Raw genomic sequence first — 17,200 nt, 5'->3', positions numbered from 1 at the left:
CTGGAGTGTGTGATCTGGACCGAGAGCAACCTCAGTTGCTGGACTTGGGTCCCCTTTTCCACTTCAGACCCTGCCACAGCAAAAGACCTGTTCTGAAAGACACCAAATGCCCAGTTTCTTCTAATCAAATCCTGCAAGCTGAAATTTAGGAAGAGTTTTAACTTTCCGTCAGTCAAGATATGAGCTTAAACTAGGAGCCTAAGGACTTGCTGAACCCAAATTGAAGCCTCTTGCCTTTTAACTAAGCCAGCGTTGTCCTCACCAAGATGAATAGAGCAGGCAAATTCGGTTCCTTGCAGCTCCCCAAAGCTTCTGCTGACTCTGCTAGCGAGCAGGTCGATCAACATTGACCTAGCTTGGCATACATCCTCTGATTAATTAAACTGCATCTGACACCAGCCCACAGATCTCCGCTAGTGTTAAATGCGAGATAAAGTAAGAAGCGGCTACCAGCTGGCATTTGCCAGGTGGGTACGCACTAGTGTAAGGGTCATCTCCACTTCCCTGTACAGCTTTCCCCCTTGCAGGGTCGGGTTAACCAGACTAACCTGGAGATAACTGTGGATTTTCAGCTTCTACTGTATATGCTGAAGGTTACTTAACCAAATTTGCAGTTTACAGAAGTATACATATATATTGACAGGGGTGAATTTGTCTCTTTCTCTCTCTGTGAATTAACAGCCTGTGTCTCTCCAGCGTACCCTATAGCAATACCTATAGCAGGAAAATGATCCAGTCTCCTAGACGTTGTATGTACACCCCTGCTGATCCCAAGAGGTAGAGGTTGCGACATTCTTACCTCCGACCCACACCATGAACCACCACATTTGCAGAGGTTGCATCCTCCCTGTAGTCTGATTCCGGCACCTCCCGCACAGGGAAGAAGCAGGACCAGTGCTAATACGGCTGGAACTGAAGTCATGCGATCTCCAGGAGCAGGGAGATACAAGAACAAAATCCTCTGGCATCAACAGGAGGAGGCCAGAAGTGTAATAACACTGGTGCCGGTGACACTGGCACTAAAGGTAAAACGAGCCCAATTCATACCTAACATAGGCCACAATTTCAGGGCAGCTACATCAGTTTACAGCAGCTAAGTGGCTGATCAGGTGAGAGACGGTTCACAGGTTGAAATAACTTTTTCATGGTCACTTCTACCAGCCTTGAACACTGACTTACTCTGCGACCCTATCATTTAAGTTTTTTTTTTCCCTCCCCAAATTATCCATAATTTTAAGTGGCTCCATTTTTACATACCCAGCATAGATACTGGCACCCAATTTTTGGACGTGCATTTGCAGCTGCTGTGGTCTGCAGCTACAGTTGGGTGCTCAGCATCTTTCAAAATCAGGTACATGATATGCGAAGGATGAGGCCCTGGTGTAGGGGCCAGTCTAGGAAGTCTGGCTGTATGTTCTCACCTCTGTCAATATCCCTGTGTAAAACAGAGTGATAATATTGGGCGGTCTATGTTACATGGGATGTTTTGAGGACAGGTGAGTTTTTGTAAGCAACTTTAAAGGACGGCCAGTTTGGTTTTGTGCAGTGGCTGAAGCCACAGGATGAAGGATCAGAGCACCCAGCTTTAACTGCTCCTGGCCCAGCTTAGGTTCCCCGTGTTCATCTGCTTCAGTTTCCTCTGCATAAAACTGGGATGCTACTTGTCATGTTTTCCACAGGATACCTGTGCAAACAAGTTTATTCTCATGTGTAAAGCGTTATGAGACTTCCCAGTAAGGATCTCTAAGGACAGAAAAGAGAATAGCATTAAAAAATAAATAAATCTGTAACTGCTGCTACTGCAGCTCCTGGGACCAGTCCACTTCCCCACAACTCAAACGACATGCTCCTGAGGGTGTGTGTCTGGAGAAGAAAAACATCCTCATATGGTGATAAATCTCATAGGGACCACTTAAGCCACAGTGTAGACAAGGACGAGCTGCACTCAGCACGGTTTCGGTCACCACGCAATTCACGCCTTTGATTACCAAGTGCTGAGCTCAGGTTCATCAGCAACCTTTATCGGTAGGAGAGGGCTCCTTCTTGCATAGCCTGCCTCACCCCAGATCTGCACCGAGACCGGGGATGGCAAGCGCAGCGTGTGTCCATCCACCTGGGTCGTTTTTCCCCTGGCCAGCCCAGGCGAGGAGAGCAGTGGTCCAGGCCAGCAGACGTCCCAGCTCCCTGCGAGGTCCTCCTGCCCGAGATGGTGAGATGAAAGCCAGACCTCATGTCCTGAGCTCGCACTTCTGACTATGAGCTTAAAAAAGAAAGGAGTGTGAGTCAGCACCGCTGCGGCTGTGCAGCGGCTGTAAGCTGTCGAATCAGTTTACGGCCATTTCAGAGGAATCCCACCCACCACCACAACTATGGCATTTCTAACTAGCACCTCTGAAATGGGTTGAAATAAGACAGATGCTGTTGGTGACATGCCCGCTTCCTCTCATCTGTTGCCTCAACAAGCACATTCAGGTTTTAAATTAGTATATTTATTAAAAAAATCAACTAAACCCTGCTCTGTAAAAAACAAAAAAATTCTTAGACTCCAGCCCATTTAACTGGAGCAAACATTATCCATACTGTTACTGAATGGGTTGCCGAATGCCTTTTCTTTTGCAGAAAAAACCAAAATCTTTCTTTGACAAATCATTTACATTGCTTACAATTACGATTTGCAATCTACAATTGCAAAACTGAGTAGGTAAGGCATTCTAAGAATGTCTTAAAATATTTTTTGATGGCTTTAATGGATTTTTAAGTAAAACAGAGAAAGTTGTTAACTGAAAAATATAAAAAGTCAATTGAACCCCTAAAACTTTTTGCTACTTGGTTATTTCTAACAAAGAGCAAGTTTGTTTGCTTTGGTTTGGTTTGAATGTTCCCATGAGCTCAGCTTCAGGCTTGTGCTCAAACGCTGTGCTAACTAGGCATGCTTGCCTGAATTGGGGCCCTAAACAATGGTCCCTGGCTGTGCGGTACATTCCTGAGTCCTAATTAATTCACTTGATTTTGGGGGCTCCTTTTCTTTTGCCCATGTCTCAGAACAGGCTAGCAATCCCTAGGTTTGCCGGGCAGGAGGGCACTTGCCTGTGCTCCCAGAACTTGGCTTTCCAGCCAGAACTAAGGTGTTTCAGACCTAGTCGAGCTAAGTCCGTTAACTGCTCTTGCTTCTCTCAGGGACATGGTACAGGAGCAGCAGCCTACCTTCAAGGTTGCAAAGATGCTGTTTCAAACAAGATCCTTATTGCTTTCTCCAGGATGCTGTATTAAGCAAGGAGCAGAAATGTAAACGCAAAGCACGTGATATCAGTGAGCAGTGGATGAATTTTCAACAGATTAATGCAGGAAAAAAAAGATGCAGGATGTTCCAAACGCAGCTGGGGAGAAGCCAGTTTTGTATGTCCAAAGGAAAGTTGGAAGCAACAACCTTTACACCCAAATTCCCAAATCTTCTTTTCAAGGACCCTGAAAGGAGCGTGGCAGAGGGGAAGCAGGTTGTTCAGACTCTGCGCTTGAAAGTAGAAACCAAAGTCTTTTGAGTCTGCTCTCGAGATTCACACATGCCTGTCAGCAGCACGGGGTCCGTCTTGTGCTCCACTTGGTAGAAGGGACAGTTCTTCAGGTGCTCCGACATGCACGCGACGTCGTTGCGCTGCCATTTGTTAACTCTGGAGAACAGGCTGCTGAACTGCCAGATCTAGTACAGGGAAGGGAGAGAAATTGGGGAAAGAAGATGAGAAAGTTAGTAAAAATAGAAGAGGATTTTAAAAATCTATATATGCTTACAGTGCATGTGCATTACTCGTACTGGACAGGCTAGCGAACGTCTGATTGTGCAGGCCTGGCATAACAAGTAAAAATGGGGTCTGTATTGTTACATACCTCATACTTGCTGGTTTTGCTGCTTTAGTCACTACCTGCCATTTTTAACAGGAAAGTGTCCTTCTACAGTTTTTGTGCCAATCCAGGGCGGGGCATGAGGAAATCCAGAACACCTGGCCACCGCACCTCTACAGAAAACTCCGTCGCATGTACGGTGTGATCCAAGATGTTTATAGCTGCATCCAAGATGTTTATAAAGCAGAGTGACTACAGCACGCTTGTGTGATACGTATCTCAAAGTAACCTGACTTCATAAAGACCTTCCAAAGCATCTATCTGCAACTTCAAAGTAATGAACATTGCAACACTGTTGTTATTCACCCTACCCGAGAACAAGCCTGGGAAATCTAAGGTTAAAGTTATTCCTAGAGGAGATACAAGCTTGTAAAAAATAGAAATGTGCAGTTAAAATTTTCTGATTCTGTTTGCAGTGATACCATGTATCATTTAGTGACACACTAGCATCTAGTGATAAGACTGTGATTATGTCATTTAATATTTGCTGTATACCATTACATCAAATGACTTTTTAAAGTCATAGTAGATTTCTTCTCCCTAAGAAGGATTCTTCCTGTAGAAGAAGGACATTATGTGGGTGTGCTACACTTAAGATCACCTGAGCCTGTCCTAGTCCTAAGAAATCATCGCCATTATACATAGTAGTCAAGAAATTCAGATTAATTACAAACAGAATGTTTTGAGGCAGAGCCTGTGCATTGGAAACAAGATTACTGCACGGTCAGTAAGAGAGCTAACATGAGAGGGGTTAGACAGTCCTTAAATTCAAGGCTGCCGGTTTGAAATTGCGCTACAGTAACTGAAGTTAATTGCTATTTGATTGCTCAACTGGAATTTCTTCCTTTTACTGAAGGAAGCCTCATCCTCCAGTAAATGATTTCAGTGGCTAATTCCTGTTTTGGATTGGGCTAATTCAACTTGCAGCCACCAAACTTTGTTACACAGATTTTGAATTCACCATGCTTCAATTTTTTTCTCTTAATAAAGAGGACTTTCTCTTAAGAAAGAGTCATGAACTGCTAAGCTTCCCTTTGATAAGAATCAATAGGTGGAGATCTTCAGGGGTCTGCTTGAAAGCCAGGTCCTTAGATCACTTCTGGGAGTCTTCCTTGGATCTAAATTATTTGTTCCTAGATCTCTGCCTTGTTTGCTTGGTGATGCTGGAGTCTCTCATGTTATTCTTTCAACCAGTTTTATGTTAGAGCAGCTGCAAGGCTATCAGCTAGAAAAAATCCTGTAATAACTATTGTTCGGCTATGACTTAAACTGAGCTGTGTTTACATATTTCGTTGAGACTACCCAACGAGGGAGATAATTTTCTAGCGCAAAGAGTGGGAGATCAGCTTTGCAGAAGGTGGCTTCCTATCCCCATGCTGCTCCCTCAGGTGCCCACAACCCAACGAGTCAGACACTCATGACAATCCTGTGAACTACGAATCGTGAAAGCCCTTGGGGGCTGATGTGAACGCCTGAGCTCCTTTCACAGCCACGACTCCTTGTTCTTTACCCTTTTGGCATTCTGAACCGTGTTTTAATTTTGACATACCCTGGATGAGCTTGTAAAGAACAACAAAAAAGTACAAACCTCAAGTTCTTCAAAACCTCGTGTGTAATCTTTAAATATCAGGAATTCTCAGTTCCCGGTGCTTAAAAATGGTGCACATGCAAACAGGTTACCCAAGACACATTGTGCTGCAAATTCACACCTTCATGAACCTTCTCCATATCTGCATGCTTACATGCAGCACCCCTTGCTATGCTTGTGTTTTATCTGGAGAGAACCCATCGCTGTCTTTTTCCCAGTGTCACAGTCACTTGCCTTTTTGCGAGCTTTCCACGAAGTACCACCATGAGAATATTGTTTTTTCTCCCAGACCAGCAGGACCATTCCCCTCTCTTGAAGAAGAGTGGCACAGATGTCCCTCATCAGCACTGACACTTGCGATAGCTGAGATAAACTGAAGCTGTCCAGGAACCCAGCAATGTACTTGAGCACTTCCACTGGGAGGCTGCTCAGCGAGTCCTTATTTCTCCCTCGATTAGCCACTGTGGAATTGCACTTCCCTGTTTCAGCAAGGACGGTGTCCACCTCTGGCTTAATAGCAAATGTCTTGAGAGGCTTGCTGTATATAACCTTGGCCTTAAGTCCATCAGGGCGGAAGTGATTTTGAACAAAAGTACATCCCAAATAGGCCAGTGGGCAGCGATGCTGGAACCATCCATCCAGACATGACTGGATATCAGCATGCACATTCTTGAAGTGGGACGGGAACTCGTCCCTCCTGAAGAAATGACTGCAAGTGAATGTGAAAGCTGAGCTGCTTTTGTTGTGTCTTCTGGTTACACATTCAGTGTAGAGCTCCACATGGAGCTCTGGTGGGCTTTTTTCATCCAGAATATCTGCTAGAACAGCACGGGAGGAGAAGGGCTCCAGAGAAAAGCTGTATGTCTGTGTTGCAAAATCCACAAAGAGTCCATCAATACCCCTTGCTTCGGAGATCTCATGGCCTTTCAGCTCTTTTTCCAGTGCACACAGCAGCGTGGCTTTAACTATATTTGCCTTAGGTAGTTCTTCTAGGTTTATTCCCAATTCTGAGGTATCCACTGACTTGTCTGAAGTTGGTACCTTGTGGCCCAGTGCATCTCCTAGTCGTGCTCTTTTGCCACAGTAACTGACTGGCACTTTGAAGGTGTAAACAGTCTTCACCTCCTGAGCTTCCAAGTTCCCATAGACAAAGTCTTTTTCTTTGGGCGTGCAAGCAGCCAGTTGGCCAAAGCGGATGAGCATTCCCCCATGATGTACCAGATACATGTTGTAATCTCCTACACCAACTTCCTTCTTCAGCCTCTCCAGGACCCCTTCTTGCCAGGGAGCCAGTCCTGTCATTTCTGTATTCGGTGTTACTTGTTCAGGCTTTTGGTCTTTTGCCTCTTCTGCACCGTCAGGTACTTCCTTTGCCTTCTCTGTGGAGCTGGCAGCATGAGGGGCTGACGCTGTTTTCCTGGAAGCCTCCTCCATCTTTTGTCCTGCGCCGGCTGCTGAGCCCGTTACCTTACAAGCCAGGAGCTCTTTGCTGAAAATGGTCTCCCAGGTGTTGTAACTCCCCAGATCCATTCCCTCTTTGTCCTTTGCCAAATCTTCACGCTCACGTTGGCTGAGCTCGGACAACTGGTCGTCACCCTCTTGGGAACCACAGGCTACTCCTCCCACAGCACCTTCTTCCCCACCCGTGGCTTCATCCATTAGCTCTTCCACTTCATCCTTTTTCCTCCACTCTGGAAACAAGTCGGCTATTTTCAAAGTCCTGAAAAGTATCTTCTGGTCTCTGAGCGCCAAGGCTGTGTCCAGACACTCTTCGTTCAAGGTCTCCTTCATAATGTTCTTGTGGAGGGTTGTGTCTGAATCCACGTTTGGCCAGCGATTCCACTCCATCGAGCAGCAGACAACACTGGCTGGACAGACCTGGAGGTGCTTGGCCAGCTTGAAGCGGGCCATGGAAAAAGGGCAGCCATAGGCTGAGTTGAGGCAGGAGACCTGCTCTAAGGGACAGAGCAATTGGTGTTCCTCCGCCTTGCACATGTGGAAGGTGGCCCCGCAGTGAAAGCGGCAGCTGATCACCATGCAGGAGATGGAGGGCTCAATCGGTGCGCGGCAGTGCCGGTTGAAACATCTCTCACAGTGCCTGTGCTGCCCAGGGGGAGCTTTCTGAGGCCGGTGCTGTGTGTAGCAAAAACAAGAAGACAAGAGTTACTGCCTGAAGGAGCAAGAATGGCCACAGGCTGTCCATGCCCGTGCTTGGTTTCTACGCGTTAGGTGCTCACATGCACCTCTAGCGGGAATAAGGCTGTGGGTAAATGACTGCCAGCTCCATACAGTCACGTACCAGTACTGATACCCACGGTAGAGCATGGCATAATAGCAGCATGGATTTAGATAAGGTCCTTACCCATTAGCCCAGCAGAGGCAGCCAGGGTTTGGGAATGAGCTGTTTTCTGTCCCAATATTTACACTGGGTCTATCTATACCAACCTGCTGAAATCAAGACTGCCAGAGGCACAGTGAGGGAGCTCAGCACTTCCTCAGTGCAGTTTGAGTAGGAAAGATGACGTTTCTTTCTCCTCACTAGAAAAATTAGCTGGTCATTTGGCCTACGTGTCTTGTCATCCCCCCCCTAAAGACATGAATGTTGTGCAAATGAACCTCCCTTTGCTCTACACCAGCAAGGCTGAGAGTGAGGATTATCATCATGATCCCAGTTCCCGGTGTGGAAACCAGCCTGGGTAAAGGCTGATTTGCCTGGCCTTCTTTGATTTACCCTTACACTCCTAGATCATGCCTGCATGTCGTGGAACAGAGACTGCAGGGAACTTTCCTTCAGGCAGGTTTACTTGCTACTTTCAGGTGTCAAAACTTGGAATAAGATGATGCCTTGGTCTGTGTTTTGGAGAGAAGCTCCAGAGTGCAGAGGAGGCTTGTTGCAAGGTTATAGTCACCCAGTTAAATTCATTTTCTTTCCCTTTTTTTTAAAAACTGCCTTTCACCTTTCTTCCCCTTGCTATCACCAGTGAATGCCGATTTCGAGTAGATAGGAAGGAGGAGAAGAGGGCAGGTATGGTTTATCTCGTCCTCAGCTCAGCACCACGGTGTGCAATCAGGGCAGAAGGGGAGCGACAAAGGTCTAACCTCAACAGAGCTTTTCCCTTCCTGTGACGGAGCAGGGGAGAGGTCAGCTCTGAGCATGCCTTTTACAAGGTGCCTCTCTGAGAAAGAATCCATTTTTGTTCCTTTGGGATCTATTTTAGAGCATGATCCTACAAAAACTTGTCACCATTGCTCTACTTTTTCAGTCCATCCTACGTGCTTCTGCCAAGTCAGTGTCAAACACTACCCGGAACTGAACAGGTGATCCTGAGTTGATCATATTTTAGATTCAGTTTATAAAGGTGTTAGTGACACCACAAGGGGCCAGAAAATAGGGGAAAAGGTCCCAGGCAGCAAGTAGTAAACAATACCAGTCTCTGTTTCATAAATTCAGCTGCCACCAGGCAGCTCCATGAATTTAACATTTTGCAACCAACAGATTGGATTAAAAGAACAAGTTGAGGATGCCAAAACAAATGTTTCCAAAATTTCAACCAGCTTTATTATATAAACAGGCTAAATGTTTTCTTAAGGAAGACTGCATTTCAGTTCTCACATTTCCATATTAATGCAGTTTCAAAATATATATAAAAATTTTTCCTCTCCTCCCCTTATAAACCTTTGATATAAAAAGGACATACAATTTTTCTGAGGTCCAACAACAAAAAGCAGAAGTACAAGAACATGATGTATGAAGATCCTTATATAAAAAGTTATCACTACCAGATTACTAGCTTTGTGTCAGAACGAACCACTGATATGCTTTGCTTTCATTATTGTGTTTTTGTTCTTTCCAAGTAAGTCAATTAAATCAGTTTAATTAGTAAAATTAATGCACTTATGAGGCCTGCTTCCAAAAGTTCTCAGTTGCCCTTGCTCGTAATGTCTCTACCCTTGCAATAATTCCCGGCAATAGCTGTTACTTCTCCCTACACATGGGAAAAGAGAAGCACAGAGTCCAACAGCAAGTAAATGGAGATGGTGACTAGCACGAGGCATGCCTTCTGTTGTAAAAAATCTAAGAACACAAGAAATGACATTCTGGGTCAGACCAGTGGTCCACCCAGCCGAGGAATCTTCTTCAACAATGTCCGTAAGAGATGCTGTTTAGGGGTAGCCTGTAGGACCTCCTGCGGTCCTTTCCCCTCATACACGCTTGTTGGATTAGAGAACTAGAGGCTGCTCACTGACTGCTTGGAGTCAGTGATATACCTTGCATACCTTCAACTGGTATCAGTAACTTGGCCCAAAGAAGAGCTGCTGCAAGCAGAAAAGTCCAGACTTCTGACTTTCTGCTCCTTGCTGTAGAGGCTGCATTCCAGCTTGGTTCAGTCTACCGCGAATCTTTGTGGAAGGGAAAAGGCTAATGATAAGGAGAAACTGTAGTTCTGTTTCCAAACAGGACGCAGGGTGCTTTTTTTTTTGGTGAAAATGAGAAAAAGATTTTTGACAAGTCTTCCCACCACACTTTCTATGCAGGAAGAACTACCATAGGCCCAGCAGACTCTCATTTGGCTCTTGGAAAAAATACACATTATCAGTAAAATAATTTAGATTTTGGTTTTTTCCTAAGGTTAAATAAAATACAGTAGTGTCGTTTACCTAGATGTGAGTGCTTTTGCAACCCCAGGCTTAAGTGACCTACCCGTGAGGAGAGCTGTGCTGCAGAGGAAGTAGGCTCAGGCTCCAGGGGAAGAGACGATACGTGAAGCTGCTTCCCCTGTCTCTCTCAAAGGCACTGTTTTAACTTCTCCTCTTTCACGTCTAGGCAACGGAACTCATGAACAACGCAGGGAAAGGAAAGATGTCTGGGAAAGGCAATGCATGTGCGTTCCTGCGGCCACCGAAGACCACACACTTGTGTTTGAATTTGATGCGCCTTAATTGCTTAACACATCTTTGTTCCATCCATTGTGACTTCCAACACTGACCAACACCTGTTTACATCTCTTAGTGAATCCCATTCCTCCTTGGTCCTGCAGGGTAACGGAACAAGTCCTCTGTGATCCCTTTACCTAGGGACAAATTTACACTCTCAAGTATAAGGCTCCAGTACCTTCACCTTTGTTTTCATGGAAAGAGCTCGAGACAGCAATGCAGAAAAAGAATATTTTGTGACTGTCCGTCATAACATTCCCTGCCTTGTCTTGGGAAGCACTGGCTTCTGCACAGAGGTGACACCAGGGTACTGGCCAGGGTGGCCCCAGCCACATCCAGCCCTTAAATACATGTGGTTTAGGGTGGTATCTGTCCTGCTTTAGGCTGTTTAGTTACGTCTACTTTTATGCGGCTCAGCGAAGCAGGAGATACAGATGGATTTATTTCACATTGGCAGCATCCTTGCTGCTCTCATTCTTGTAGCATTTTGCTGCAAATATAATCCCTAAAAATAGTCCCAGCTGTGACTTGCATAAGGTCAGAGGAAGGCTGGGTACATTACACCACAATGAAAACATGAACGTGTGAACAATACTTTCCACTGCAAAACCAACTCTTGGACAGAAATAATTGATAAATAAAAATACATCTGAGGCACAGGTCTTACGGTTCTCCAAAAACACCGAAAGGGCTGATCGCAAAGTTTCTGGAGAGGAGCCTGCTTTCACACTGTTGTATGCTGAAACAAACCCCATCTGAATCACGTGTAGAGAAAGAAAACACATGCTTGCTTTATCAAAAGTGACCACATCAGAGCATTCAGATCCAGAATAAGTCTTCAGCATTATTCAGATCTGCCATTTTTAGTTGAGTTTTCCTCATCTCTAACTTGTATATGCTGTTCTGTCAGACAAATGATTTCTATACCTCTCTTCTCATTGTCAAACCTGTGAAGCTGAAGGACGGGAAGAAACGATAGAAAACTTTCCTGATATTTATCAGGGTTTGAATGCTTCTTCTATTCTGACATGCTGGTAATCCAGAACTCCGTATTTTAACTGATGATCTAGTTAGCTCTGTGGTTCAGTTGATGGTATTATTGCCAGTACACAGACTACAACTTTCAAAACCCTGAGCAGAAAGTTTACAAATTCTTGCCTCAGTAAGTTTGATACATAACATGCAGAGGCAGGTGACACACAGATACGTCGGTTGATGAAACATTTCTCTAAACCTGTACGCTTCTTGTTTCCCTGTAACTTGCAAAATTTCCTAAGAGCTGGGTTAGAAAAAAAATCAAAACAGAAATGCTCACTTGAGCTCACTTGAACCACATGTTCAAGCTACTGTGGAAAGAAAGGATGCAAATTACAGTCCGCAGTCTGCCCACTTTAGTAAATCTTTATTTTTAGACCGTCATGACAGCAAATCAAGCAAGGTTTAAAAATATACAGCTACTATTTTAACTGCAGATATGTCTGTGTCTGGAGCAGATCTGTTCATAACTTGCAGTTTATAAACCAATTACAATTTATTTTCAGTAAATATATATTTAATTCAGTTGCAGTCAATGAGCCAAAACAATACAACTGTTTTCTTATTTGGTATTTGCTACATGTGACTGATCATATGACATACTAAGGTTATACATCATACCTGAGCTCTTCTCACAGAATCAAGGGATGCCTCCCATTTTAAAGAACCATCAAAAAGGGCCACGAGAAACCCCAGATAATTACCTTAAAGAGTGCCCCTGAGATGAGGTTGCAAACAAACATAAAACAATCTTTCTAAGATTTACAATGTGATAAGGAGCTCTTAAAAAATCTCGGGAAAGTTTGCATCCAAATGCTGGAGCCAAGAATGTTAAAGTTTATATATAATGTTACAACGGAAAACTATTTTCAAGGAACGTGAATACTTTTAGTGAAGTATATAGGGCAGGTAGGAGATATTCTCTATTTCTTTGAATCCTTGTTATCCCGTATGTGGTGTTTATCTTGTTTTTATCATAATACTTAAATCCTGAGGTGAATACAGAATTATTCATCTCCTTACAGGGTTTTTCAATATATTTACTATCTTAGTATCTGAAGGGGGTTCACAACCAATAATGAATTTATCTTTGCAGTACTAGAGGTGCACCTGAGGTTAAAAGATACTATTACTTCTATTTGGCAGATGTAGAATTGAAGTTTAGAAAGATGAAAAGAAATAGAATTAAAGACAATATTTTATGTAAATAAATAAATAAATAAATATGTACACACCAAGCATGGTGTGCACATATTTTTGATGTTTCACTTGCAGTTGCATGCCTCCTGCACAAAAACCCTGGCAAAGCCACCTGTAGAATCACATTTTCTAGGAGAGCATCTAAATGTCATTAAACTAGAGATTTTCTTCTTTTCATGCAGCGTTCTTCCTCAGTCCCCACGTACTTAACAACCTCAGCAAGAAATCAGGCTTGGGTCTCCTTTTGCTACACAGATATATTTATTTCTTGAGGCTGAGGAAGAAAACACTATGCCATTTGAAACCATACTGCAATGCATTTGTACATGATTCTCGGGAGCTTAATTTTTCTAAAGTCCTGTCTTTCGATACAAAAAAAGCAAACCCAAGAATGCCACCACTTGGAATCATGGTGACCCCTAAGTGAGTCAACCCCCACATCTCAACACCCACAGCAGGGACAGCTACAGCTTGAGCGACTGCCTTGTCATTAGGCGTAGCAGGTCACTGTCCTTCCTGGCACACCTGCTCTGCAACTGCCACTCAGACTGATCTTGCATATACGTGTTGCCAGCCGACCCTTAAATGAGTCAGGCAATGAATATGGTATAACCCAGGGTAGGTGGAAAGGGAGAATAAAAGGTATAGGTGAAATCTTCATCAATAACACTAATAAATTTCTAGCAAGCATGTACAACACATAGTTTCTTTGAGGCTCAGACCTTGAGCAAGTCCACATGGGTTTTATAGGGGCACTTTAATTCCAGCACAATCCTTCTGGTGAACATCAAATCCCCAGTATAAGACATGCAGAAAAGGTTTTCTGTGAGGTAACTGACCTGTTAGATAAGCCCAAAGATGGAAGGATGAGGCTGTGACAATCAGGATCCCTGTATTTTCTAGCTGGGGATCAGCTGGTTGAGCCTGTGGTGTTTCGTGGCAATAACCCCTGGTTCAGAGTTACTGAACAGGTTGGAATTGCTTTATACTGAAAAAAAAATGCTTTAAAAGGACAGGGATGGAGTAGGTCCACAGTATAGTGCATCAGTCAGGCACGTTCGTTGCTTTTCTTTCAAAGCACACGTGCTGCTCAGGTTCCCACAGCAGCACATCAACTTCTATTCAGCTCCCTAAACCTGGCATGCAGGACTGTGGAGCTCCAGAGAAGCTGTCGCACCATCAGGCCTCCCCCTCACCTGGTAAATCTGTGCTGCATGCATGCATGCAGTAAAGAGGCACCGAAACTTGCTACTGCAATTTCTGTCTAGTGAAATGCACTGGTGCTGTTATGGGAGGAGCAGGGGAGAGTTCAGAGCAGTGAGGCATGGGTACCACAGGGCACTGCTGGTGGAAACCCCACACCGCACTCCCCCCTGTAAGACCTAGATCAGCAATATACGTCTTGCTCCTCCCTAGCTGGTGCACCATAGCCATAGCTCACCTGAGACAAACCCACCCCAAAATTCCAGGCACTGAAGTGGTCCCCTGGGCTGGCGGTACGGTGCGGGGCAACCTGGCAGCAGGGTCTTGTGCTGGGCATGTTGGGGAGTCGTGTGGAAGACAGGCAGGACAGGGAGAAGGGGGAGGCTGTGGCATGGAGCTGCTCTGCTGCTTCTCATTCATGTGAGGCATCCCTGTGCTGTCCTTGGTAGAGACACAGACAGGCAAACTCCCACTTTGCATCGATAACTGGGAAATGGGTTTGGTTTTGGTTTGAGTTCAGCAAGTGCTTTAAAATAACAGGTTCCAGTTTAGTTGCAGTTTGAGGAAAAAAAACCCTGCGTTTTTTTTCTTTGGGATCAGATTCTGTTTTATGCCCTGGTAACAATCTCATTAACATACTTTTCTGAAAACTTCTTGAGATAATCATCAAGTGAATGGTTTTAAGCAAAACAAAAGAAACCCAGCCCAAGGCCCACATAGCGAATTTCAGATCTATTGGTCAAGGTCTAAGTCATAAAAACGAAAGAGGAAAGATTCCTGAATAAAAATTGCTAAGCAGCCACAACTCTAAATGGTACAGTAGTACCTCTAACACTTGTGATTCTTACTTCATCATCTTATTATTCAGTCTGGCTTACGAACTACAGTTTGCAGTCTGAATCTACAAAACTCACTGGATTTTAAGTCTTAGCATTTTTGCCAGAAGATTGCTCTTGCCTCTCCTCTGACCCTTACTGTATCTCCTTGTCTTACTTCTCTTAGAGTTTCTTGAAAATTACAGAAATTGAATTTTTGATTTATCATCTGTCCTGCTACTGAAGCTCCCATCTTAGAATAAGCATCTTCGTTTTTTAAAACCTCAGATACATTGCTGCAAACTATGGCTAATCCACTGAATATATTATGGAGGGGTTTTTTTTTTAGAGTAGCATGTCACAGAAGCGTTCACAGTTACCTCTGTTCACAGCTGCCTCTGTTTTAGGGTGTAATTTAAGACATCTTGTGTCTGATTATTCTACTTCATCTTAATTACTAAGGCTGTTTAGAAGATGTCTTGATTTTCATAGCTCGATACAGTAACCATTGCATTGCATAAGATTTGACCAATAAAGACTCCAACTCTATTTACAAAGCCTTACCTTAATCATAGAGTCCCTGCGTGTGTACCAAACACTTGCTCGCCTGGTTGTGCTCAGCTGGGTTGAAGCGAGGTGGGTAAGGGAGAACTGCAAGCAAAGGAAGAAGAGAGAATGGGAGGATACGGAGCAAGCCCAGGCAGAAACATCAAGTAGTTTGGGGATGTTAAAAATAAAACCTGTGCATGTGACTGTGTAGCTCAGCTTACAGAGCAGTCTCTTTCACTGTATTTGTTAACACTGTCACTTCTGGAGTGATACTTCACAGAGAAGATGTGAGAGGCAGAACCAGTAATACTCTGTGCCCCCTGCATGAGAGGAAAAGATCAAGAGCCCTGTATCAGCTCCCTGACGCTCTCTGATGGAGGTTTGCCCTTTATGACTTAAGTCCCCTTAGGGCCCACACCAGTTTCTGTGGTTGGAATTGTCGCTTGTGCCCCTGGCTTCCACCGTCACCAATTCTAGCAGCTGGTGTAGACAGCGATGGCGGGTTTCCGACCTGTCTGGGCAGGGGTGGGCAGAAAAAGAGCGGGGAACGGCCCAGAGCTGAGCAGCTGGGCAGGTTTGCCTGCCCGCTTCCCAAGGACCCCCAGGAGACTCCCCAGCTCCAGCCCCTCCACTGCACAGTGAAAGGGTCCCACCAGCCACCAGGAGGAAGCCTGGTTACACTGGGTGCCCTTCCTCAGCCAAACCTGAGGAAGCAAAGGAGCAAAGGAGAGCAGTCACATTTTACTGTCAGCGTGGACCCGTTAAAGCATTTCATGGTGAGTTTCATGAGTTTCACAGTGAGCATTGATACTCATGGTGAGTACAGACATACGGGTACTACTACATGTCAGTGAGGTTCAGGGCTGCAGATGGCGCAGGCGCTGCTTCTCCCTGGTGGGTGCTCACCCCATCTGGCTGCAAAGACACCTCTTGTGACCCTGCTGCCATACGCAACCACTTTTCACCTCCTCAGAAACACAGAACAACATCTTTTGGCTGTGGTGGTGGTGGCTCTGAGATCCTAAGTCACGATGAACTCCTTGCTTCGCCTTATCTTTCTTTTTCTTTATCTGCGAGTCCCCAGTGACCCTCATAGTTTGAGACAGTGCAGGCAACTGTGTTTTCATTTTTAGGGCTGAAAAAAATGTCAGTAGGTGACAACCAAGGCTTGCTGCTGCCAATCATAATTTAGTAGTCCTAAATATGGTTAGCAGTCTGGCTCCGTGGCCTTTTTTAGAATGGGCTGTATTATCGTGATACCATTTTCTGTCATCCCATTCTACTGGGGAAAACAGGGGCCAGTGGTAATATGCCTAAACCCGAATTTCACCCAATCACAACATGACCGCTGATCTGTTTACCCTGTCCACTTCCACTCCTCGCCGCCCCCCAGTTCAGGGTCATTCTTCAGCCTTCAATGTTGTCGTCGTCTTTTTAGACTCTGTTTAAAAACATGCTGCTTGTGTGCCTCACTTTTATATGAAGTAAAAAACTCTCTTCAAAATTCTGTAAACTCCCTCCAGCTGAATTAACCCAGATTACTAAAATACTTAGGGCTTCAGAAGTAGCTGTTGTCAGAAATGAAGCTACCTTCTGTCTTAATTTTACCAGCACCTGATGTCAGCCTGGTTTTACATCTCCGCGTTTCCAGGCAGTCTGAACTCTGGTGGTGCTTTTTACTGCTTTCATGCGTTGCTCGGTGATCACGCCAACCCAAACAGCCAGGCCTGGGCCTGCCTCACTCTGTTCGGTACTCTGCCTCGCAGCCCCACGTACCACAAGCCCCCAAATTTTGCAAATCCTTGCCTGCAGGTGATGGCTGTACTCCAGAAAGACATCATCTGTGGTGGCCTCTTAGGGCAGGGTATCACAAGAGACGCAGAATGAACATAGTTCACTGTGCCTGAAAATTGAACAGTGGTGGAGAGAAGGGAGAAGAGAGAAGGGAGAAGAGCGAAGGCGATGGGAAACAAGAATT

At 44.8% G+C, this 17,200-nt stretch overlaps 1 protein-coding gene across 1 annotated transcript; it reads right to left on the bottom strand.

Annotated features, from left to right (window-relative positions):
* Positions 1 to 3,499: 3,499 nt before the first annotated feature.
* Positions 3,500 to 16,316, bottom strand: FBXO40 (F-box protein 40). Its single transcript, XM_009582812.1, is given in 6 exon segments — positions 3,500 to 3,697; positions 5,720 to 7,618; positions 15,238 to 15,279; positions 15,281 to 15,324; positions 15,734 to 15,926; positions 16,173 to 16,316. Coding segments are annotated over 6 exon segments (2,520 nt in total).
* Positions 16,317 to 17,200: the final 884 nt, after the last annotated feature.

Source organism: Fulmarus glacialis, unplaced genomic scaffold, assembly GCF_000690835.1.
Source record: "Fulmarus glacialis isolate BGI_N327 unplaced genomic scaffold, ASM69083v1 scaffold15668, whole genome shotgun sequence".
NCBI classification, from domain to species: domain Eukaryota; kingdom Metazoa; phylum Chordata; class Aves; order Procellariiformes; family Procellariidae; genus Fulmarus; species Fulmarus glacialis.
This window is presented reverse-complemented; position numbering and strand designations above follow the sequence as displayed.